The sequence below is a fragment of the Rhinatrema bivittatum genome, chromosome 1 (assembly GCF_901001135.1).
Source record: "Rhinatrema bivittatum chromosome 1, aRhiBiv1.1, whole genome shotgun sequence".
Lineage (NCBI taxonomy): Eukaryota > Metazoa > Chordata > Amphibia > Gymnophiona > Rhinatrematidae > Rhinatrema > Rhinatrema bivittatum.
This window is the reverse complement of record NC_042615.1, coordinates 527,146,672-527,170,359: the sequence shown is the minus strand read 5'-3', so window position 1 is coordinate 527,170,359 and position 23,688 is coordinate 527,146,672. Positions and strand designations below refer to the sequence as shown.

At 46.0% G+C, this 23,688-nt stretch overlaps 1 protein-coding gene and 10 non-coding genes across 13 annotated transcripts in view; 1 reads left to right on the top strand and 10 right to left on the bottom strand.

Annotated features, from left to right (window-relative positions):
* Positions 1-1,879: 1,879 nt before the first annotated feature.
* Positions 1,880-1,952, bottom strand: TRNAF-GAA. The gene has a single exon. It is a non-coding gene; the product is annotated as a tRNA-Phe (tRNA).
* Positions 1,953-2,626: 674 nt separating this feature from the next.
* Positions 2,627-2,698, bottom strand: TRNAQ-UUG. The gene has a single exon. It is a non-coding gene; the product is annotated as a tRNA-Gln (tRNA).
* Positions 2,699-3,311: 613 nt separating this feature from the next.
* TRNAQ-CUG lies at positions 3,312-3,383 on the bottom strand. Its single transcript has one exon. It is a non-coding gene; the product is annotated as a tRNA-Gln (tRNA).
* Positions 3,384-3,628: 245 nt separating this feature from the next.
* Positions 3,629-3,701, bottom strand: TRNAF-GAA. Its single transcript has one exon. It is a non-coding gene; the product is annotated as a tRNA-Phe (tRNA).
* Positions 3,702-4,375: 674 nt separating this feature from the next.
* On the bottom strand, positions 4,376-4,447 carry TRNAQ-UUG. Its single transcript has one exon. It is a non-coding gene; the product is annotated as a tRNA-Gln (tRNA).
* Positions 4,448-5,060: 613 nt separating this feature from the next.
* TRNAQ-CUG lies at positions 5,061-5,132 on the bottom strand. Its single transcript has one exon. It is a non-coding gene; the product is annotated as a tRNA-Gln (tRNA).
* Positions 5,133-5,377: 245 nt separating this feature from the next.
* TRNAF-GAA lies at positions 5,378-5,450 on the bottom strand. Its single transcript has one exon. It is a non-coding gene; the product is annotated as a tRNA-Phe (tRNA).
* A 674-nt stretch (positions 5,451-6,124) lies between these two features.
* TRNAQ-UUG lies at positions 6,125-6,196 on the bottom strand. Its single transcript has one exon. It is a non-coding gene; the product is annotated as a tRNA-Gln (tRNA).
* A 613-nt stretch (positions 6,197-6,809) lies between these two features.
* TRNAQ-CUG lies at positions 6,810-6,881 on the bottom strand. The gene has a single exon. It is a non-coding gene; the product is annotated as a tRNA-Gln (tRNA).
* Positions 6,882-7,126: 245 nt separating this feature from the next.
* On the bottom strand, positions 7,127-7,199 carry TRNAF-GAA. The gene has a single exon. It is a non-coding gene; the product is annotated as a tRNA-Phe (tRNA).
* Positions 7,200-19,131: 11,932 nt separating this feature from the next.
* Positions 19,132-23,688, top strand: part of PUM3 (pumilio RNA binding family member 3) — a 139,842-nt gene continuing 135,285 nt past the window's right edge. Inside the window, exons 1-3 of one of the 3 annotated variants that reach the window (XM_029613327.1) lie at positions 19,132-19,290; positions 19,384-19,602; positions 21,333-21,426. In XM_029613327.1, the coding sequence (XP_029469187.1) occupies positions 21,345-21,426 (82 nt within the window). In that variant the 5' untranslated portion in view covers positions 19,132-19,290; positions 19,384-19,602; positions 21,333-21,344. Of the gene's footprint in view, positions 19,291-19,383; positions 19,603-20,042; positions 20,198-21,332; positions 21,427-23,688 lie in introns of those variants that run through there. The other 2 variants (XM_029613347.1, XM_029613337.1) reach the window with 2 other exon arrangements.

The following is a 23,688-nucleotide window of genomic DNA, read 5'->3' as shown; positions in this document are numbered from 1 at the left end:
GTGTGGCACCTGTTAAACCAATGTTTGCCAGCTGTTTTAGAAGAAGGGCGTGGTTGACGGTGTCAAAGGCCGCCGAGAAGTCAAGGAGGATTAGAAAATATGCTTGGCCTTTATCAATACCAGAGAGTAGGTAGTCCATGAGTGAAATTAGTAGCGTTTCGGTGCTTGCGGCTTTGCGAAAACCATATTGGTTTGGGGACAGAATACTGTGGTCCTCTAGGTAGTTGGATAGTTGGGTGTTTACCAGTTTTTCCATGATTTTAGCTATAAATGGTAGGTTGGAAATAGGGCGGAAGTTGTTGGGATCACATGCATTTAGATTTGGTTTTTTTAGCAGTGGCTTGATTGAGGCAGTTTTTAGGTCATCTGGGTAGATGCCATGTGATAAGGAGCAGTTTATAATATCTGCTAGGGTTTTTGCTATTGTGTCCGGGATAAGAAGAAGCATTTTGGTAGGGATTTGATCAAATGGGTGTGATGACGGTTTCATTCTTTTTAATACATTTTGTATCTCTGTGATTGTGATGGGTTCAAAGGCATTAAGCTGGATGTCTTTATTTTGGGGAAGATATGTGTTATCTGGAGACGTAGTGTTTGGAATCAGCTGATTAAGGAGATCCGATATTTTTTTGTTAAAATGAAGAGCCAATTCGTCTGCTTTAGTCTGGGCTTGTTCGGGTGGTATATCTGGAGTGATAGGTTTAGTGAGGCTGGAAATGAAGGCGAATAGAGCTTTTGAGTCAAAGCTGAGATGATGAACCTTTCGGGCATAGTAGTCTCTTTTGATTTTCAACGTGGTACTTTTGTAAAGATGGAGTGATCGTTTGTAATCAGAGAGTGAGGCTGGTGAAGGGGCTTTGCGCCATTTTCTTTCTTTTTGCCGAAGTAATTGTTTGAGTTTTCGTAGTTCATCATTATACCAGGGTTGACGTTTGGATGTATTAGCAGACCTTGTTTTGGTTGTCAGTGGGCAGAGAGTGTTTGCTATAGATTTTGTTATTTTGGACCAGGATTGGAGGGCAGCGTTAGGGGTAGATACTTCAATGAGTGGAAGATCCGAGGTTAGAGCTTTACTTAGATGTTCGGAGTTGCAAGGTTTTCTGTATAGGAAAGAGAGTCTTGAGTTGAGTTTGGAGTCTGATCGAGGTAAGGAAAAACTGGTGGAGATTAGAGAATGATCTGACCATGGGACTTTTTTGCAATTTGGTTGTTTTGTAAGAGAAATACCAGTGTTTGTAAAGAGTAGATCGAGCGTGTGGCCTGCTTTGTGGGTGGGTTTATTGATTTGTTGTCTGAATCCCATCGCTGACAGTGCGGTGAGGAGGGCTTCACAGTTTGTAGAGAGGGGAACTTTGTCAACATGTAAATTGAAGTCACCCAGGATTATAGCAGGGGAGTCAAGATTGAGATGCAGAGTTATGGTTTCGATGATAGGAGAGGAGTCTGACTCTAGTAAGCCTGGCGGGGCGTAGACTAGCAGGATTTGGAGTTGTTCTGATTTGAACAATCCTAGTTCTAGTTTAGTTACTGTACTGATGGGGTGGTGTGAGAACGTTAAGGATTTTTTTGCAGCTAGGAAGATACCCCCTCCTCTTTTTTTTTGTCTTGGGATGGAGAAGAAATCTTGGGATGGAGAAGAAATCTTGGGATGGAGAAGAAGTGCCATGGTGCATGTTATGTAAGGGCTAGCTAGCTACAAGCAAGTTGCTCTTATGGTTCTTTACACGTCTAGCATGCCAACGAATGCCTGCCTGACTTGAAAGCATTTGCTGAATACACCCTTAGGCTGAAAAAGGATTCTTTAATTAACCTCTCAGTCTTTTCTTAGTAAGGATCAAGACCAAAGGTGTCATCACCCTGAGTGAACTCGGAAAAGTGATGCCGAGACCCGGGATTGAACCAGGGACCTTTAGATCTTCAGTCTAACGCTCTCCCAACTGAGCTATCTCGGCTACTTCGGGAAGGTGCGGGGGAGGGGCCGGTCCTTCTGCGTGCAACGCACTGCTCCACTCTCTCTCCACACCTGCCTCCCCCCTTTCTCTTGCACAGAACGCTATTTAAGAACATCATCCGCCGTTCCTCTTTCAAACCTTCTCCATCCCCTCACACAAGAAACGTAGCTTCCTCTTACATACACTAAGGTTGTAATGGACAGCTTTCTAGTATCAAAGCAAAGGGATAGTTTAAGACATACTTGTCAATTCCAAAAGAGAAATTCCGTCATCAGCTCAATGATGGGCCAGCCCAGGATCCTTTCACCAGTGGGATCGAAAGGCGCGCGCCAGGAGGTGCAAGACCCCCTGGCTACTTTTGTGGCTCTTAGCTAATTTTCCAAGGGGAAAAATACCCATGTATTCTTCTCTAGCAAAACTACCACAACCTCCTGGGTGGCTGAATGGGGACAAATGCTGCTCGAGCTTTTCTCTGTTTCCTCTCCAGAGCCCTCCCCTACATTTTTTGCTGCTGGGAGACAAGATGAGTATGGTTTCACATTCTGAGGGACGGAGGGAGGCACAGATTTCTGTCAGGCTATTCTACCTAGGTCCATACCTGATTGCCCAGAGTTGGGCCTTTAAAAATTCAATTCTCCTCTTAAAGCTTCTGCTGGGAGTGAGCATTAAATGGCAGGCTCCACTGAGATTTGAACTCAGATCACTGGATTCAAAGACCAGAGTGCTAACCATTACACCATGGAACCTCCACACAGGCCTCCCACCCCCCCCCCCCCTGCTTGCTTCTCGCCCTTTCAAAACAATTCTTCCTCATTTCTTGTAGATGCCAGGCAACTGCAATCTCATTTTGCAGCTATTCCCTAAGCTTCCTGCTGTTCTCCAGTATGGAACGCTGGACAAGGAAAGCCAGCAAGAGGATTTGTTGGCATCCAGGACAGAAAAGGCAACAGGTTCCTGTGAGATTTGACTCAGATTGCTGGCGTAAGAGTCCTGACCTTTACACCATGGAACAAGCACATGCTCCACTCATCTTAAAATGATTAGACCTCTCATGGCTTGTAGGTGCCATAAGAACATAAGATATGCCATACTGGGTCAGGCTAAAGGTCCATCAAACCCACTATCCTGTTTCCAACAATTGCCAATCCAAGTCACAAGTACCTGGCAAGTACCCAAACAAGAAATAGATCCCATGCTACGAATGCGGTCAAAAGCAGTGGCTAATTATGGGCTTCTCCACGCAACTGCAATCTCATTTTACAACTATTCCCTCAGCTTCCTGCTGTTCTCCAGTATGGAGACGCTGGACAAGGAATGCCTGCAGAAGGGTTTGTGGGCATCCAGGAGCGAAAAGGCAACAGGTTCCACCGAGATTTGAACTCGGATCGCTGGATTCAGAGTCCAGAGTGCTAGCCGTTACACCATGGAACCACTCTGTTACCTTCTCCCTTCAATAGCGCCATGGTGCATGTTATGTAAGGGCTAGCTAGCTACAAGCAAGTTGCTCTTATGGTTCTTTACACGTCTAGCATGCCAACGAATGCCTGCCTGACTTGAAAGCATTTGCTGAATACACCCTTAGGCTGAAAAAGGATTCTTTAATTAACCTCTCAGTCTTTTCTTAGTAAGGATCAAGACCAAAGGTGTCATCACCCTGAGTGAACTCGGAAAAGTGATGCCGAGACCCGGGATTGAACCAGGGACCTTTAGATCTTCAGTCTAACGCTCTCCCAACTGAGCTATCTCGGCTACTTCGGGAAGGTGCGGGGGAGGGGCCGGTCCTTCTGCGTGCAACGCACTGCTCCACTCTCTCTCCACACCTGCCTCCCCCCTTTCTCTTGCACAGAACGCTATTTAAGAACATCATCCGCCGTTCCTCTTTCAAACCTTCTCCATCCCCTCACACAAGAAACGTAGCTTCCTCTTACATACACTAAGGTTGTAATGGACAGCTTTCTAGTATCAAAGCAAAGGGATAGTTTAAGACATACTTGTCAATTCCAAAAGAGAAATTCCGTCATCAGCTCAATGATGGGCCAGCCCAGGATCCTTTCACCAGTGGGATCGAAAGGCGCGCGCCAGGAGGTGCAAGACCCCCTGGCTACTTTTGTGGCTCTTAGCTAATTTTCCAAGGGGAAAAATACCCATGTATTCTTCTCTAGCAAAACTACCACAACCTCCTGGGTGGCTGAATGGGGACAAATGCTGCTCGAGCTTTTCTCTGTTTCCTCTCCAGAGCCCTCCCCTACATTTTTTGCTGCTGGGAGACAAGATGAGTATGGTTTCACATTCTGAGGGACGGAGGGAGGCACAGATTTCTGTCAGGCTATTCTACCTAGGTCCATACCTGATTGCCCAGAGTTGGGCCTTTAAAAATTCAATTCTCCTCTTAAAGCTTCTGCTGGGAGTGAGCATTAAATGGCAGGCTCCACTGAGATTTGAACTCAGATCACTGGATTCAAAGACCAGAGTGCTAACCATTACACCATGGAACCTCCACACAGGCCTCCCCCCCCCCCCCCCCCTGCTTGCTTCTCGCCCTTTCAAAACAATTCTTCCTCATTTCTTGTAGATGCCAGGCAACTGCAATCTCATTTTGCAGCTATTCCCTAAGCTTCCTGCTGTTCTCCAGTATGGAACGCTGGACAAGGAAAGCCAGCAAGAGGATTTGTTGGCATCCAGGACAGAAAAGGCAACAGGTTCCTGTGAGATTTGACTCAGATTGCTGGCGTAAGAGTCCTGACCTTTACACCATGGAACAAGCACATGCTCCACTCATCTTAAAATGATTAGACCTCTCATGGCTTGTAGGTGCCATAAGAACATAAGATATGCCATACTGGGTCAGGCTAAAGGTCCATCAAACCCACTATCCTGTTTCCAACAATTGCCAATCCAAGTCACAAGTACCTGGCAAGTACCCAAACAAGAAATAGATCCCATGCTACGAATGCGGTCAAAAGCAGTGGCTAATTATGGGCTTCTCCACGCAACTGCAATTTCATTTTACAACTATTCCCTCAGCTTCCTGCTGTTCTCCAGTATGGAGACGCTGGACAAGGAATGCCTGCAGAAGGGTTTGTGGGCATCCAGGAGCGAAAAGGCAACAGGTTCCACCGAGATTTGAACTCGGATCGCTGGATTCAGAGTCCAGAGTGCTAGCCGTTACACCATGGAACCACTCTGTTACCTTCTCCCTTCAATAGCGCCATGGTGCATGTTATGTAAGGGCTAGCTAGCTACAAGCAAGTTGCTCTTATGGTTCTTTACACGTCTAGCATGCCAACGAATGCCTGCCTGACTTGAAAGCATTTGCTGAATACACCCTTAGGCTGAAAAAGGATTCTTTAATTAACCTCTCAGTCTTTTCTTAGTAAGGATCAAGACCAAAGGTGTCATCACCCTGCGTGAACTCGGAAAAGTGATGCCGAGACCCGGGATTGAACCAGGGACCTTTAGATCTTCAGTCTAACGCTCTCCCAACTGAGCTATCTCGGCTACTTCGGGAAGGTGCGGGGGAGGGGCCGGTCCTTCTGCGTGCAACGCACTGCTCCACTCTCTCTCCACACCTGCCTCCCCCCTTTCTCTTGCACAGAACGCTATTTAAGAACATCATCCGCCGTTCCTCTTTCAAACCTTCTCCATCCCCTCACACAAGAAACGTAGCTTCCTCTTACATACACTAAGGTTGTAATGGACAGCTTTCTAGTATCAAAGCAAAGGGATAGTTTAAGACATACTTGTCAATTCCAAAAGAGAAATTCCGTCATCAGCTCAATGATGGGCCAGCCCAGGATCCTTTCACCAGTGGGATCGAAAGGCGCGCGCCAGGAGGTGCAAGACCCCCTGGCTACTTTTGTGGCTCTTAGCTAATTTTCCAAGGGGAAAAATACCCATGTATTCTTCTCTAGCAAAACTACCACAACCTCCTGGGTGGCTGAATGGGGACAAATGCTGCTCGAGCTTTTCTCTGTTTCCTCTCCAGAGCCCTCCCCTACATTTTTTGCTGCTGGGAGACAAGATGAGTATGGTTTCACATTCTGAGGGACGGAGGGAGGCACAGATTTCTGTCAGGCTATTCTACCTAGGTCCATACCTGATTGCCCAGAGTTGGGCCTTTAAAAATTCAATTCTCCTCTTAAAGCTTCTGCTGGGAGTGAGCATTAAATGGCAGGCTCCACTGAGATTTGAACTCAGATCACTGGATTCAAAGACCAGAGTGCTAACCATTACACCATGGAACCTCCACACAGGCCTCCCACCCCCCCCCCCCCTGCTTGCTTCTCGCCCTTTCAAAACAATTCTTCCTCATTTCTTGTAGATGCCAGGCAACTGCAATCTCATTTTGCAGCTATTCCCTAAGCTTCCTGCTGTTCTCCAGTATGGAACGCTGGACAAGGAAAGCCAGCAAGAGGATTTGTTGGCATCCAGGACAGAAAAGGCAACAGGTTCCTGTGAGATTTGACTCAGATTGCTGGCGTAAGAGTCCTGACCTTTACACCATGGAACAAGCACATGCTCCACTCATCTTAAAATGATTAGACCTCTCATGGCTTGTAGGTGCCATAAGAACATAAGATATGCCATACTGGGTCAGGCTAAAGGTCCATCAAACCCACTATCCTGTTTCCAACAATTGCCAATCCAAGTCACAAGTACCTGGCAAGTACCCAAACAAGAAATAGATCCCATGCTACGAATGCGGTCAAAAGCAGTGGCTAATTATGGGCTTCTCCACGCAACTGCAATCTCATTTTACAACTATTCCCTCAGCTTCCTGCTGTTCTCCAGTATGGAGACGCTGGACAAGGAATGCCTGCAGAAGGGTTTGTGGGCATCCAGGAGCGAAAAGGCAACAGGTTCCACCGAGATTTGAACTCGGATCGCTGGATTCAGAGTCCAGAGTGCTAGCCGTTACACCATGGAACCACTCTGTTACCTTCTCCCTTCAATAGCGCCATGGTGCATGTTATGTAAGGGCTAGCTAGCTACAAGCAAGTTGCTCTTATGGTTCTTTACACGTCTAGCATGCCAACGAATGCCTGCCTGACTTGAAAGCATTTGCTGAATACACCCTTAGGCTGAAAAAGGATTCTTTAATTAACCTCTCAGTCTTTTCTTAGTAAGGATCAAGACCAAAGGTGTCATCACCCTGAGTGAACTCGGAAAAGTGATGCCGAGACCCGGGATTGAACCAGGGACCTTTAGATCTTCAGTCTAACGCTCTCCCAACTGAGCTATCTCGGCTACTTCGGGAAGGTGCGGGGGAGGGGCCGGTCCTTCTGCGTGCAACGCACTGCTCCACTCTCTCTCCACACCTGCCTCCCCCCTTTCTCTTGCACAGAACGCTATTTAAGAACATCATCCGCCGTTCCTCTTTCAAACCTTCTCCATCCCCTCACACAAGAAACGTAGCTTCCTCTTACATACACTAAGGTTGTAATGGACAGCTTTCTAGTATCAAAGCAAAGGGATAGTTTAAGACATACTTGTCAATTCCAAAAGAGAAATTCCGTCATCAGCTCAATGATGGGCCAGCCCAGGATCCTTTCACCAGTGGGATCGAAAGGCGCGCGCCGTTAGGCGCGCGCCTAACATTTACTTATAATTATTGTAAACCACCTTGGGTAGGAACCAATAAGCATCAAGGTGTTATTTGATGTTTCTTCTTGAAAATAATTAATTCCTGAGAAGATAACCAGGTAACTTTAGAAATCGGGAATATAGAATTTGAAATAAATGACAAATATAAAACAGTTAAAATTCTCTTTCTAAATTCCCTTTTTTAAAAGAATTAAGCTGGTGTTAAACATAAGTAACAAATGCAAAGGATATTGTCACTTAGGATTAAAAACCTAGTTCTTTCAGAAATAATGTATTATGAATTAAATATAACATTCACAATCACCTTATTTCTTCTGTCAAATACTTAACTCTACTCCTGGTGGTCTGTTGTGATTAATTTTTGATTTTCAAAAATATAAAACCTCTTGTCAGATAACCCAAAAAAAAACAAGTTCTTAGGTAATAACCACGGGCGGTGATTTTCCCTGCACTATGTACGCGGAGCCAATGGCCTCCTTGAGCCAACGGGCGATCGTCGTGCGGGACACCGCAGAACCTTTCTTTGGACCCGAAGTCAGCACAAACAGATGATCCGTCACCCGAAAAGGATTAGTGACCTCTAGATAGCGAAGAAGAGACCTCCGCACATCTAGTTTTCTTAATTCCCTCGTTTTCGGGTCCGAAGACTCCCCAACCGCAGCTCAACCGATTGATTCAAATGAAACGCCGATACGACTTTAGGCAGGAAGGAACCGCCGCAAGGAAACCCCCGAATCGGAAATGCGCAAAAAGGGCTCCCTACAGGACAGCGCCTGCAATTCCGAAACATGGCGAGCCGACACAATCGCCACCAGGAATACGGTCTTCAACGTGAGATCCTTGACCGTAGCGTGCTTCAGGGGCTCAAACGGCGCTGAGCATAAGGCGGAGAGCACCCAGTTAAGGTTCCAAGACGGACAAGGTGGCCGCAAAGGAGGACGGAGGTGTTTAGCCCCCCTAAGAAAACGGGAGATATCCGGGTGGAGAGCCAGGGAGGCTTCCCGGACCTTACCACGCAAACAACCAAGCGCCGCCACTTGGACCCGAAGGGAGTTGCACGCTAAGCCTTTGGCCAGCCCCGCCTGGAGAAAAGCCAGAATATCGGAAATAGCAGCGGAAGTGGGATCCAGAACCCGCTCCACGCACCATTCCTCAAAGACTACCCAGACCCGGACATAAGCCAAGGACGTAGATTGCTTCCTGAACCTCAGCAGCGTAGCAACTACCGCGTCCGAGTAACCTTTTCTCTTCAACCGATTCCTCTCAAAAGCCAGGCCGCGAGACAGAAGTGATCCGCATCCTCCAAACAGACGGGGCCCTGATGAAGGAGCCCCGCGAACCCCTGGAGACGAAGGGGTGCCGCCACCGACAACTGCACGAGTTCTGCGAACCACGGACGGCGCGGCCACTCCGGCGCTACCATGATCACGTTGGAAGGGTGCAATTCTATGCGCCGCAGGATCTTGCCGATCATGGGCCACGGCAGGAACATGTACAGAAGCACATCCGCCGGCCAGGGAAGCACCAACGCTTCGATTCCCTCTGCTCCCCTTTCTCTATGCCGACTGTAAAACCTCGGGGCCTTTGCGTTGTGCCACGTGGCCATCAGATCCATGTGGGGCATTCCCCAGTTCTTGCAAATGAAGAGGAACGCCTCGTCCGCCAGCTCCCACTCTCCGGGATCCAGGTGATGACGGCTGAGAAAATCCGCCTGGACGTTGTCGACTCCTGCTATGTGAGACGCAGCGAGATTGCTGAGATGTCGCTCTGCCCAGGACATCAAGAGCCTCGCCTCCTCCGCCACTAGTGGGCTTCTTGTCCCGCCTTGGCGATTGATGTAGGTCACGGTGGTAGCGTTGTCCGACAACACTCGGATCGCCTTTCCGTGTACCAGCGGCAGGAAGGCTTGCAGTGCCAGACGGACCGCTCTGGTCTCCAGTCGGTTGATAGACCACAGGGCCTGCGACTGACCACAGACCCTGAACCAACTTCCCTTGGCAAACTGCACCCCAGCCGGAAAGACTGGCATCCGTGGTCACCACCGTCCAGTTGGGCACCAGAAGGGACACTCCACAGCCTAAGATGGTCACATCCTAATCCCCCTTCTTTCAAGATTCGGTGACTGCAACCATATCCAAACCTGCTTCGGCCATGGTAGGCCTCCACATCTGTGATTTTTTCGCAGTTCTCTCTCTACTTTAATTGCTGTCTCCCATATTTTATTGTATTGTCAGGTCAGGAAACTTTTTTTTTTCAAACAAACAAAAAACAAAGAGAGAATACTCTTTCTTTGATGACATCATGTGAAAATAGTTCCACCCCCATCTAGTCTTATGATTTTAATTACCAAGAACCCTCAGAAAAACCGATTGGTGATTACTTTTAAGAGATTAGAATTTTTTTTAAGAACCCAAACATTTACTTATAAATGAGATAAAATCCATAAAATCCACTGTAGGACTGATTTATGTATTCCTACATTAATCTGCTCACTTGCCAGCTCCTTGTAAATATGCAGTAACCATGACATTGCTATGACGACATTCTCCTAGCTCTTTTTTTATCTTCTTCAGTGAAACGGAACTTATTTTAACTGTCTCCACTGGAAATTTTCAACTGATATGTGAAGAAATTCACAAGAAATCAAACCAATCTCTACCTCAAAAGATCCCAAAACCCCCATGAACCAGAGAAAAACCTCCAAAACACAACAAAAAAAGAAAACCCCCAAAAAACCCACACTCTCAAATGCCATGAAAACTCCCTTGAACACTCCCCAACACTCCACATTGACAGGCCGATACAGTACAGTGCGCTCCGACGGAGCGCACTGTTAACCTGCCCTTGGACGCGCGTTTTCCCTTACCCCTTATTCAGTAAGGGGCGGAAAACATGCGTCCAACCCGCAGCACCTAATAGCGCCCTCAACATGCAAATGCATGTTGAGGGCCCTATTAGGTATGTGCATGGGATACAGAAAGTAAAATGTGCGGCCAAGCCGCACATTTTACTCTAAGAAATTAGCGCCTACCCAAAGGTAGGTGCTAGTTTCTGCCGGCACCGGGAAAGTGCACAGAAAAGCAGTAAAAATTGCTTTTCTGTGCACCCTCCGACTTAATATCATAGCGATATTAAGTCGGAGGTCCCGAAGGGTGTAAAAAGTAAAAAAAAAAAAGAAAAAAGAGAAAAGAAAAAATTTTTTTAAATTGGGCTGGCGGCTGTTGGGCCGAAAATCGGTCACTCAATTTTGCCGACGTCCAGTTTCCGAGCCCGTGGCTATCAGCGGGCTCGAGAACCGACGCCGGCAAAATTGAGCGTCGGCTGTCAAACCCACTGACTGCTGCCGCTCCGGGTCAAAAGGAGGCGCTAGTGTCCCTAGTGCCTCCTTTTGCCCATTTCCACTGCACCACCTAATTTACATACTGAATCGCGTGGCCGGTGCACGCGCCGGGAGAGCGGGCGTTCGTCCGCTCTCCTGCGTTTTTACTGAATCGGCCCTTAAGAGAACAAGCAGCTCCAAAACAAAACAAGGTGTTAACTATTACCCTAAGCCCTTCCTTAGATATGCACAGCTACACTCTGGCTTGTTTTAAAGCAATATCTAGCTGTTCTGAGCCTCTGAAATCCCCTCTCCCAAAAGAGATAAAATAACTCTCTTTAAAATGAATTTTAATTTTAAATTCTTACTGTGATCAGGTTATCAGACCTTCTTTTCATGACCACAGCTCGCAAATCACAGCCATTTGGATTTTAAAGAGAGATAGATATTTAATGTTATTTAGAACAATTTTTTTCATATTTCACCCGGGGCTACCAAAATTGGCATGAAGTTTCTTTGACCTCCCCCCTCCTAAACTGCCAAGGTTTTGAATTTTTTAAATGTTTATTTTAAGTTTTAAATTTAACTTTAAAGTTGGTCAAATGGTTGGGCTAAACCAGGAAGTGCTGATGTCAATGATGATGTCAGCATCCCAGCCTGCACCTCTCCACAGCACAACACTGCTTCCCCATAGGAAATGTATTTCACAGCTTCACAGAAACAATCCTGAGAAGAGAAACTTTAAAAAGTACCAGGATTAATTAAACCTCTTTCTTGAAAGAAAGAAAGAAAGAAAGAAAGAAAGAAAGAAAGACAGACAAACTTGAGTCAGGCACTGCAAACCTCCCAGGATCAATTAACACTTCTCTGCTTTCCAGACCCAAAGCACAGAACTCCCAGGCAGGTAAACAGACCACTTTTTTCTATTATAGCAAGACTCAAGCTAATTCTCCAGAACTTCAAACCCTAGCACAGCTTCAGGATCCAATCACAACACCAAGGTCAGACTGTGTTAGCCCATTCCCTGTTGTCTGAGTGGACCTCTGACCTCCCTCACGTTGTTCCAATGCTTGGCACAGAGATGCACTGGCCATTGTGAATTCCCCTGGAGAGACTTCTTTCTGGGCCACTGAACGCGCGTGGCACAGTTTTTGAAGGTTGCTTGGCTGTACTAACGTATTGCAGGCAGCACACAGCTCAGGTCTTTTCCTATGCTGACTGCTCGGTGCCATTTCCCCCCTCACGGCTTCTGCTGCATGCAGTGAAAGAGCTGTTCAGACTCCCCCAGCTCCTGCCACACACAGTGAACAGCTGGTTAGCTGGCCTCCCTTCTCGTGACTTTCCTCTCCAAAGTCATACAGATTTCCTTCTACCCCTTCCTGCTGCCTTCTCCTGCCAGGGGAGCAACCACACAATCAGTGACTCCCCCCCCCCCCCCCCCCACACTACAATCAGCAAGTAACACTGCAGCCCCTTTCAATTCTGGCTGCCCGCAGCTCTTGGAGAGGAAAGGAAAATAGAAGGGAGAGCCCAAACCCTGTTTAGAGAAAGGGAAGAAGAGTGAGGGATCACAAATGGTACCAATGCTACTTACCCTGCTGGAAGCATTCCCTGTTACTCCCTAAGAGGAGGGGCACCTGCCTTCATCTCTGGGGATCCCCGACACCTTAATTACAGTGTTTGGGTATAACTCAATTAAGGGAGGTATCCTTAGTTGTCACCTCAGGACCATCCGGCCACTGAATCCTGACAACCTATGTCCACACAACCGTATGCATGTCCAACCACCTGCTGGAGTCAGTGAATACTGGCAGGTTGATGTCGATACAGGAGTATATGAGAGTGACATCAGTGAGCCTGTTGATCTCTATCTCCACCTGCTGGCTGACATACATAACCCAGTTGTATGGACTAGCCTGCCTGGATGAAGAGGAAATATTAGCTTGCTGGTAGGCAATCCGAACACAGTGAATACACAGATAGAAAACAAGCCTATTAACTAAGTAACAAAGTAGATGACAAATAAAAGACCAATCACACCACCCAATTTGTCCAGTTATTCCTTCCAAGACTATTAAGAATAATCCCAGCTGTCTGTTATACAGTTTGGCCTCTTAGCAACTCTTATCGAGCGTTCGTCATTATTCTCATTTGTACTCCTTTTTTTTTTAGGCAGATGACCATACAAGATCCTGCACATAGATCGCAGCCAATATACCTCCCTTCCCTTGTCTAACCATAAAACTCTGTAATAATCAAATATCAATAGTAGGATGGCATTGCCCGAGCATGCAGGTTCTTAAGTCCCCCTGCATTGTCTTACAGAGAGTCTTGGTGATGTTGTCAAAAATGGAGAAATTTAACAAGAATCCATGCATTAAATTTATATTCCCCGAGTTCCCAGAAGAGGCAGAGATGGACCTCCTGATTTTTATAAGAAATCTGCAATGGGGTGCTTCCCAAACTGAGTGAAGTTTCACCAAGAAACAAACAAAATCGATAGACAATAATATGCCATGGGCAATCATGGCTCAATTCCTAAAAAAGGAGCACATGCCGCATCTTGGTTGGAAAGCTAACCACATAGATTACAAGCATTGGAAGATAGCACTGTTCCCTGACCTAAGCTCAGAGACCATTCAAGAAAGGAAGAAGCAGATGAGATACAAAAGGACTGAGAAGCCTATTTTGACACCTTTGAAAAGACTCCCGTTCTTGAGTTTGATTGCTAGCAGTTCAAGAGTCAGAATGAATAGCATTGCAGATACAAGCAGCCCTGTCTAGTGCCACCTAAAAGATTGATCAGCTTAAGTGATATCACTATTTTCTCTGATCTTTACCTTGGGGAATTTATAAATATATTTGACTAAAATCCGGCACAGGTATCCCCATGAGACTTTATTGCACACCTAGTCAGCATCCATGACTACAAACAAGGTCCCTTCTTCCCTCTAAAAAAAAGTCTATTAAAAGTGCAATAAGCCTATGATCATTTACCAGATAGGAAGTGATTCTGAGTAGCTTGCATAGGTGTATTTTTGTATTCAGGGACCATGCAGCTAATTTTCTAAAGGAATTTGCCTATGTAGTTTCTGTTTGGAGCATACTGATCAGGTCCACAGGTATCAAAGTAACCATGCACTTTGCACGTGTTCTTACAGCAGGCAGAGCGTGATTAGTTGTCAGTTTTGGAAGGGAAGCTTGTTGGGCCAACTTCAGCAACTGAAGAAGCAGCGACATCTAGCAAAGAGATCCCTTTCTTTAACTGCCAACTCATATGCTGCAGGTTTTCCCCACATCAATAGCAATGTGGCACAGGAGGAGGTTCAGAGCCACTGCTAGGAGCCTATCTGGAAGTTAGTGTGGGAGAAGGACCATGAGTATGGTAGGACACGTGAGGAAGCAGTCTAACTATGGAGGAGGCCTATGCTGAACAAAAGAGCACTCTGTAAAGCCAATAACTTTAGAACTCTTTAGAAAGTAATTTTTATGGATCAATCGATTAAAAGGAGTGTGTGGTTTACTGCTCAACTTAAATAAATCCAACTAGAAATGATATCCCATAACAATACTGTAAGACTGATAGCTGCTGAAACAAATTTCTGAGCTTCAAGCTGTAAATGTTGCCTTAAAGATAAAGGCCTGAGATTTAAAACTGAAAACCCGACAAGCTTCAAGAAACATCTTAATCTGACATTTATAAAAACATTCCAAAATCCCCTGTCATCCCATCTGGGGGGAAATGTTTAGGAAATATCTTCCAGAAGCTTTGAAAATGTATGTGCTGACATCTAAGATTATTTGCCCTGAAGTGAGCAAAAGTAGGAACTGTGGAGAAGCTCCACTAAGCTCTCATTTGTTTGATAGTTTGAATTGGACTCAGATTTCAGAAATGCCTGTTAAAGCAGATATTTCCTCTGTTACTCCCGGATGTTTCAAAAACCACACAAGTTAAATATAGAGAGGTCAATATTCTAAGCCATTTAGACAGATAACTCAGGAGTTATACATCTATATGGCAAGTTTTGAATATTTCCTTTGTTTATCCGGCTAAACGTTTGCTGGGTAAATAAGAAAGAGGGGTGTGTTGGGGGCATTCCAGGGTAGGGTTGGGCTAAGTGAATTAACGTATCCAGCTAATTCAAGACATGCCCGCTAGCAGGTCTAAAGTTATCCAGTCAACCTCAACCCTCAGTTATCCCCCCTCAACCCACTAAGTTATCCTAATAAAGCATTTAAAGGGCCCGGTGATGGCCTCCCCCTCCCCTACCTAGTCTGGGAAAAAAAAAAAAAAAAAGTATTCTTTGTGGGGCCACTTTCTTCCCCCACTTCATCCCTAACCTTCCCATCCTCCTGGTATCTGTACTGGGCTTAGCTTCACCCTGGATCATGGTAGTAATGCTACTGCGACCCGAGCCTGGTGCTCCAATAGGTGCTAGGGAGCTGCTCTGAAAGTGTATGCTTCCAGAGTAGCACTTCTATCGTTGTTGGAGGAACTCCTCTGTAAGCGTGCACTTTTTCCAGGGTAGATTCGTAGAAGCACGATAGGGAAGATATGATAAAGATTTGAGGTATCAGAACCTCCCTCAGCCGTCTCTTCTCCAAGCTGAACAGCCCTAACCTCTTCAGCCTTTCCTCATAGGGGAGCTGTTCCATCCCCTTTATCGTTTTGGTTGCCCTTCTCTGTACCTTCTCCATCGCAACTATATCTTTTCTGAGATGCGGCGACCAGAATTGTACACAGTATTCAAGGTGCGGTCTCACCATGGAGCAATACTGAGGCATTATGACATTCTCCATTTTATTCTCCATTCCTTTCCTAATATTGTTTGCTTTTTTGACCGCTGCAGCATGCCAAGCCGACGATTTCAATGTATTGTCTACTATAACACCTAGATCTTTTTTTCCTGGGTGGTAATTCCTAATATGGAACATAATATTATGTAACTACTACAGCATCACTTTGTACTTGGCCATATTAAACTTCCTCTACCATTTGGATGCCCAGTCTTACAAAGTCCTCCTTCAATTTTTCACAATTCCCTTGTGATTTAACAATTCTGAAAAGGTTTGTGTCACCTGCAAATTTGATCACCTCACTCCCCGCTCCCTTTTCCAGATCATGTATAAATATATTAAAAAGCATCAGTCCAAGACTAGATCCCCGAGGTGCGCCACTGTTTACCTTTCTCCACTAAGAAAACTATTTAATCCTAATCTGTTTCCTGTCTTTTAATCCTACCACCTGCCTCCCACCCTTCCCCAGCATCTGTACCCTGGGGAAATAGGAGATGGATGAATGGTGAGGGTCTTTGAGTGGTGCACAAGTATTAGGCACCCTAGGCAAACCTTACAGCTTGGTTCCCCTGCCCCCAGTCCTTCCCAGACAATTAAAAATTATGCAATAATAATAATAACAACAACAACAACAACAACAGAATTTATAATCAAAGTACAATGTTCTCAGATCAAAATATCACAACATTAATATTATATTTATATGCACTGCTAATGATGCCAACCACAAACCCTACAAAAAAAAAAAAAGACACTTGAAACTCCATTTTAACAAGAGCTAGGTGTGGGCTTGGCCTTTAGAAAACCAGGAGTAAACTGAAGTACAATTACAATACAGTAAACCTACCATACCAAACTAATTGACAACACTCAAAAGGTAACAACCCTCCCTACAAAAAGGAAACACTGAAAATTTTACATTAGACCCCAAAACATCAATATACCTATTAGGAAACAGAACAAACCAAGCTGCTATAGATCCCTACATAGAAACTACAAGCTAGTTGAATACCTCACCTCAGTCACACATGCAAAACACAGACAAATCCTCACCAAATCCAGAATGAAGAACCATAAAATATAAATAGAACATGCAAACAAAAACTGAACTGGAAACTACAACTAGCCAGATTTTGTATGCAGTCCAACAATGGAAAAACAAACATTATTCCTCTTAAAACAACAAATACAAAAATCATAACAGTAAAACCATAATACAAAGAATACATATTTTAAAACAGGTGACAAATAAAACATTAAAAACAAAATTTTTTAATACCCAAACAATAAAATATTTCAAAACAGCAGACATCAAACACCACCTAATGGTTTAAACTTATGAAGAAATATTCCTCCCTCCATACCTGGGAACCTTTGGTCTCCATTCACCCTGAGACTGTTGTATATTTGTGAGAGAGAGTGCGGGAACACACACACACACACACCCCCCTCCCCCCTCCTTATTCACACACACACTCTCTCACTCATGACAAGCCTCTCTCCAGTTTTCCTTTCTTCTGCCACTAGCTGGGTGGGATCCACCAGCAACACCAGGGCATCTCTCTCAACTTTATTTCTTCAGCTGCTGGCCCACTCTTTCCTTCCTTTCTTTGGCTCTAGTGAGTGGCCCCTCTGGGTCTCCCTTTTTACCACTGCTGCCTCAGCACTCTATTGGGCCAATTCAGTAAAATGCGTGGGAGAGCCGGCACTCCGAGGCGAGCGCCTGCTCTCCTGGGCGTGCGATTCTGTATGCAAATGAGAGCACGCAGTAAAAAGGAGGTACTAGGGACACTAGCGTGTTCCTAGCACCTCCTTATTGGCAGAAGGGGCGGCTGTCAGCGGGTTTAACAGCAGACTTTTAATTTTACCGGTGTCGGTTGTCGAACCCGCTGACAGCCACGGGTTCGGAAAACGGACACCGGCAAAATTGAGTGTCCGTTTTCCAACCTGCGGGCAGATTTTTTTTTAAAGATTTTTTATTTTTGGTGTTTTCTGTACACTTTCCTGATGCCGGCCGAAACTAACTCCTGCCTTTGGGCAGGTGTTAACTTCTGAGAGTAAAATGTGCGGCGTGGCTGCACATTCTACTTTCTGCATTGCGTGGGACTAACTAATAGGCTCATCAACATGCATTTGCATGTTGAGGGCGCTATTAGTTTTGGGGGGGTTGGACACGCTATTACCCCTTACTGTATAAGGGGTAATAATAGTGCGTGGAAAACGCACATCCAAACGGGGGCTAATGGTGCCCTCGGCCTGAGCACACTGTACTGAATCGGCCTGTATGTGCGAGACTCCACCCCTTCCCTCACACTCCACATCTTTCTCTTTCATTCCCCCTCTCAGTCACTCTATTACCTTCCCTTCCATGGCACTCACCCTCCGAGCTCATCTCTGGCCCCCACACTCTCATTCCTCTCTCCCCGGCCCCCTCCGAGCACATCTCTGGCCCCCCACACACTCATTCCCCTCTCCCCGGCCCCCTCCGAGCACATCTCTGGCCCCCCACACACTCATTCCCCTCTCCCCGGCCCCCTCCCGAGCACATCTCTGGCCCCCCACACACTCATTCCCCTCTCCCCGGCCCCCTCCGAGCACATCTCTGGCCCCCCACACACTCATTCCCCTCTCCCCGGCCCCCTCCGAGCACATCTCTGGCCCCCCACACACTCATTCCCCTCTCCCCGGCCCCCTCCGAGCACATCTCTGGCCCCCCATACACTCATTCCCCTCTCCCCGGCCCCCTCCGAGCACATCTCTGGCCCCCCACACACTCATTCCCCTCTCCCCGGCCCCCTCCGAGCACATCTCTGGCCCCCCACACTCTCATTCCCCTCTCCCCGGCCCCCTCCGAGCACATCTCTGGCCCCCCACACACTCATTCCCCTCTCCCCGGCCCCCTCCGAGCACATCTCTGGCCCCCCCCACACTCTCATTCCCCTCTCCCCGGCCCCCTCCGAGCACATCTCTGGCCCCCCACACACTCATTCCCCTCTCCCCGGCCCCCTCCGAGCACATCTCTGGCCCCCACACTCTCATTCCCCTCTCCTCACCCCCTCCGAGCACATCTCTGGCCCCCACATTCTCATTCCCCCCTCCCAACATACTAATTCCTCCCCTCCTGATACCTGCACAGTCTGAAGATTCCTTTGCTGTTGCCCTCCAATGCCGTGCTGCTGGCCTTCCCGTTCCAAGTCTGGCCACCTGGGATGCCCTGCTGGACGGACGGTGCTGGCTGGGTGTGCCCAAAAATGTGCTCGTGACGTGTGCATCAACAAGGCTTGCAGCTCATGCGCTGATTGGCTTACTGCTGCAATATAGGGATAGGGTGCGCCTGCTAAGGACAGGCTTCATCGCAGCAGCAGCCAATCACTGTAACATTATTCAGAGGTTGGCAACACATTAAAAAAAAAAAAAAAAAAAGCCCCATCCGCTTACGCAGCCCGCACCGGAAGAAAAATCTCACATGGGCTTAGCTGATTGGCCGCGCGCATCCAAGAGGTGGAGCTGGAAACCACGCATGAGCGGTGGATGTTACTTTGAAGTTAGCTGAACTCGTGTTCTCTGTGTCGCATCAGAACAATGTGAAATTGAATAAACGATCAAAAAAAAGAAATCGTACGTTTGTGCAGTTTTAGGTTTTATTGATCATAAGATGGGTCAAATTACGATGAAACGATGATAATTGACATCGGTCTGGTTCTTGCACAGGGAGGCGCGGAGACTCAGACGTAGTAAAAGCCGCGTGGTTTAAGGTCGACGGAACTGTAACAGATCCAGAATCAGCTGACTTACAGTCTCAGAAGAAGAGGAGGAGCAGCAGCAGCAGCAGCAGCAGCCTCTGACCAGGTGGACAGGAGAGGAGTTTCTTTGCAGCTGATCACCAGGAGCTTAGAATCTGAACCTGGAGTAGGAGCTGCAGAGGAGGAGGTGTGTGGTGAGGGTTGGGGCATTGTGGGGCAAATGATGGAAGTACGGCGAAAGGCAGGTAGTACAATTGATCTGGGACCACGTGGTGAAAGGGCCCATGCGGCAATTGAGGGGGTGGCCTGTGCATGTCACTCATCGAAAAGCCCCCCTCGCCCCGTTTTCAGTATTGGAGGAGGCCCCCTCATCATTGCTCAGCTGCTTTTGTGGGGAATTGAGTGCCTTTTTAAAAAAATCTTTTTGAATGTATTTGTTCTACCTGGAAAAGGTTGCCTGCACTGTGAAAACGCTTATTTTTAACATCTGAAAATAAATCCGGATTAGTTGTAAAATATCTAAATTTATGATTTAAAAATCGTAACACGAAAAAATGCGTTTGTATTTTAATAATGTAATTATTTAAAAGTGAAATGCTTTAATTTGCTCAAATCTATACTGTTTAAATGATAAGGCTCAAAGTAACTGTCCTGTACACTCGCTCCCTGAATCGGCCAATTGCAGCCCAGCCCAGGAGGAAGTGTTGAAGTAAGCTACTGTGGGGAAAATGCTTCCCCAGCCATGGCCCAATAGCTAATATTAAATAATTATTGGCATAACGGTAAGACTTTACTGAATGGTTAACTGCTTTAATATTTTGTATCTCTAATGTGTTTATAATATGTATAGATGTGCATATATGTAAAATAATTTTAATTATTAGAAGGGAATAGGATGACTTTTTGGAATTAGAAAACAAGAGGACCATCTGTAGTAAGTGATGACATTCAGGATATGGTAAGGCTGCTAGTGTACAAACAGGCTGATCCAGTAAATAAATGTGCACGGAAAATGGGCATTCAGTGTTGAGCGCCCGCTTTCTAAATGCTTGCCCAGCCACCTCTCCTGGGCACGAGATTGAATATTTAAATGAGGGGTTGCACTTAAAAGGAGGGGCTAGGGACAAATGTGCGTCCCCAGCACCTCTGAGGCATCGGGCCTGGACTGTGTATCTTGTATGTGTGTATTGGACGTCCAGATTTTTTTTTCAAATACTTATTTGGTTCCTCCTAACAGTAGAAACATACTGACATATTTTTGTCAGTATGTTTCTACTGTTGTAATGTAAACCGGAATGATAAGTAAACCTGTTACTTGAAATTCAGTGTAAAAAAAAGTTATAAATAAATAAATAAATTAGTATCACTACGATACTATTAGGAGGAATAGAATAAAACAGGATTTTTCTTTTTTTTTTTTTTAAATGCTCCCTTGAGCGTGGCATACCTCAGTGCTAGTCCTGGGCTGGTGTTAAATTTGCCGCATTGCAAGGGTGCACTGGTTGTGGAGAAAAATTTCTGGATCGTGGGAATTAGCTGAGTTTTCATCACATGGAAATTCATGTAGATGAGGCTATTAGCTATGTGGTGATTTGGATGCATGTTTTGGACACGCAAATCCCTGTATTTGATGGGGGTGATGGACGCGCATCCAAAACGGGTGTCCAATCACATGTTAAGCTGTACACGGCGGCTAGCGCCCGGTATTGGATTGGCCTGCTTATTGCTAACCTGCTGTACCCACTGACTTTCCAGAACCTAAAGTGTATGTGCAGGGAAGAAGCCAAATCAATTTCGATTACTGCCCAAGCAGACTTGAATTCTGTTGCCCAGAAGTGTTTTAGTTGCTGCTTATCATTGTCTATGTCTGCAGCAGATCTTTAGTTAATCTTCATTTCATGTCTTATTATCTTGCAGGGTGTTGGCATCATGGAAACCAAAAGTAAAAAACAGTTCAAAGGAAAAGGTAGAAAGGCATCGCATGGAAAAGGCAAATCCAGGAAAGCTGCCGGTGAGATTTACTGCTGTGTAGTGTTCACTTTCTTACCCTTGGCGGGAGACTGGGCCAGAACTCCAAAGCAATAGGGTATTGTCTTTTATCTACATACTGTGACGCTAATAGAAACGTGTCTTCAACAGTGTTTGGTTAGTAATTGTGGTTCCATTAGTTGGGCCTAATTTACATGGTTGGGTTTTTAATTTAATTTTTTTAAGCGACATTGCCGGCCCTGGTTTCCCAGACCCTGAAGATGCTGGGAGTTCCTGGGTTGGACTCAGATGGAACCAAAGAAGGATCCCATTCTGATTTCCCTACGGAAAGCTTCTTGATACTTTCCAGTATTGGAAGCCATCCAGGAGTTGATTGACCTGGAATGGGATGCCCAAGAAGCAAGTTTTAAAGGGGGATGAGCGTTAGAAACTCTATACCCACTGGATCTGGCAGTGAGAGAGCATTTGCAGTCCCTCAGTATTTCTCTGTCTCCAGCAGATGGTGGAGGTGCAAATCCTGCAGACTGAGGTTGGGGGAATGGGGGAAGGAAAGCTTTAAAAACCTAGAACATCCAGGATTGCTTGCCTCCCAGGGGGTTGTGGGGCCAACCCCCTGGTCTGTGAGGCAGACGAGCAGGGGGTTGGGGACCCTTTATCGTTCGGTCCTTTATTGCCGGCCAGGGTAGAAAGCTGGGGGTCCCAGTTCCCTCACCCAGGAGGAGGAACAGAGCCTACTGCTGGTCTTCTTTTAAAGTTGTTTAGAAAAAAAAGAAAAAAGTAGAGAGAGGAAAAGAAGGGATTGCTGTGGGACGGCAAACTTTGCCTCGGTTCTTCCTCACAGGCGATCGAGTGGTTCTGTTCTTAATTTCCCGTTCCTCTGGAGGTTTTTGCTTTGCCACGTGGGTTGTCCTGCTCCGTTTGCAGAGACGCATGATGGCTGATGCTCCCGGTGTCTCTCCGAGGAAGAGGAGACCTAGGGGAGGGTGGCAGCTACTTTTTTTCTTTGTAATTTTTATTGCTGTGAAACATTAACATGTATAATCATATTCATCAATAAACCATAATTGAACAGCATTATACATTCAAAACACATATTTCCCCCCTTCATGCTACCTACCATAAAAAGCAATACTTTATGGTCAGTACAGTACACTAAATTAAGTTGAGAATTGGTGCATAGCAGGATAAGTTTTGCTGTCATTAAGGACTGGGATAAAAAGTCAGTTGTCTCCACTTTTTTATAAGGGTTCCAGACGGAATCAAATTTAGGCAGCTGATGATATTTGAGCACAGTTAACGATAAAGGGTCCAAACTCGATCCAGGCGTATCAATATTTCTGATGAGGTCGGTGGTAGTGGCCTCTTCCATGAAGCTGCGATTCCCATCTTGGTAGCTGTGCAAACCTGTTGGATAAAGATTTGAGCTGGTGAAGGTATAGTGTTGTCAAAGACACAAAGGAGCGCTTGGTCCTTGGTAAGAGAAATAGTGAGTTTGAGAACTTCTGACAGCACCTCCGATATATACTGCCAAACCGGTTGTATGTGTGCACATTCCCACCACATGTGTAAATAGGTGCCCTGATGAGAGCACTGGGATCCATTGGATAAGCGAAAGTGTTGTAGACTGATAGGAGTTAAGTGCCACCTATATAGAACTTTGTAGTTGGCTTTCATTATCTGGGCAGATATTGAGCCCTGTGATAGTCTCGAGAAAATTGTTGTCCATTCATCCTCGGAAGAACTTTTACCCAGGTCTTTTTCCCAGGCTAATAAATGGGTAGGTTTATTAGGAGGTCGAGTCTCCAGGAGTTTATATATTTTGGATATCAATCCACAGTGTTTTTTTGGGGTTGGAACAGAATCCTTCAAATAGGGAGCGCTCCGAGGCCAAAAGACCCTGTGAGCGGATCTTATAGAAGAAATGTCGAAACTGCATATACGGAAGGAAGTCCACATCGGAAAGTGAATATGACTCCTGAAGAGCTGTGAATGATAGGAAAGCCCCTTGAAAAAATACATGGGATAATCGAGTTATCTTTCCAGGTAGCAAAGGCTGTCCTGGAGGAAAGGCGGTATTGTGGAATAAGGCTGTCTGTATAAAGTAAGAGGCATCCCCACAAGTTTGTTTCCACTGGTGCCATACGTTCAGGGTGTGTCCGGTGCTTGGTGCCATATCGGAAGTAGGTCACCAGGTATTTCGAGGTTGCCAGATCAAGGCTGAAAGAGGCACGTGTGATAAGACAGGCCTGTTCCATCTGGGTCCAAGGCTTAATATCATTGAGTC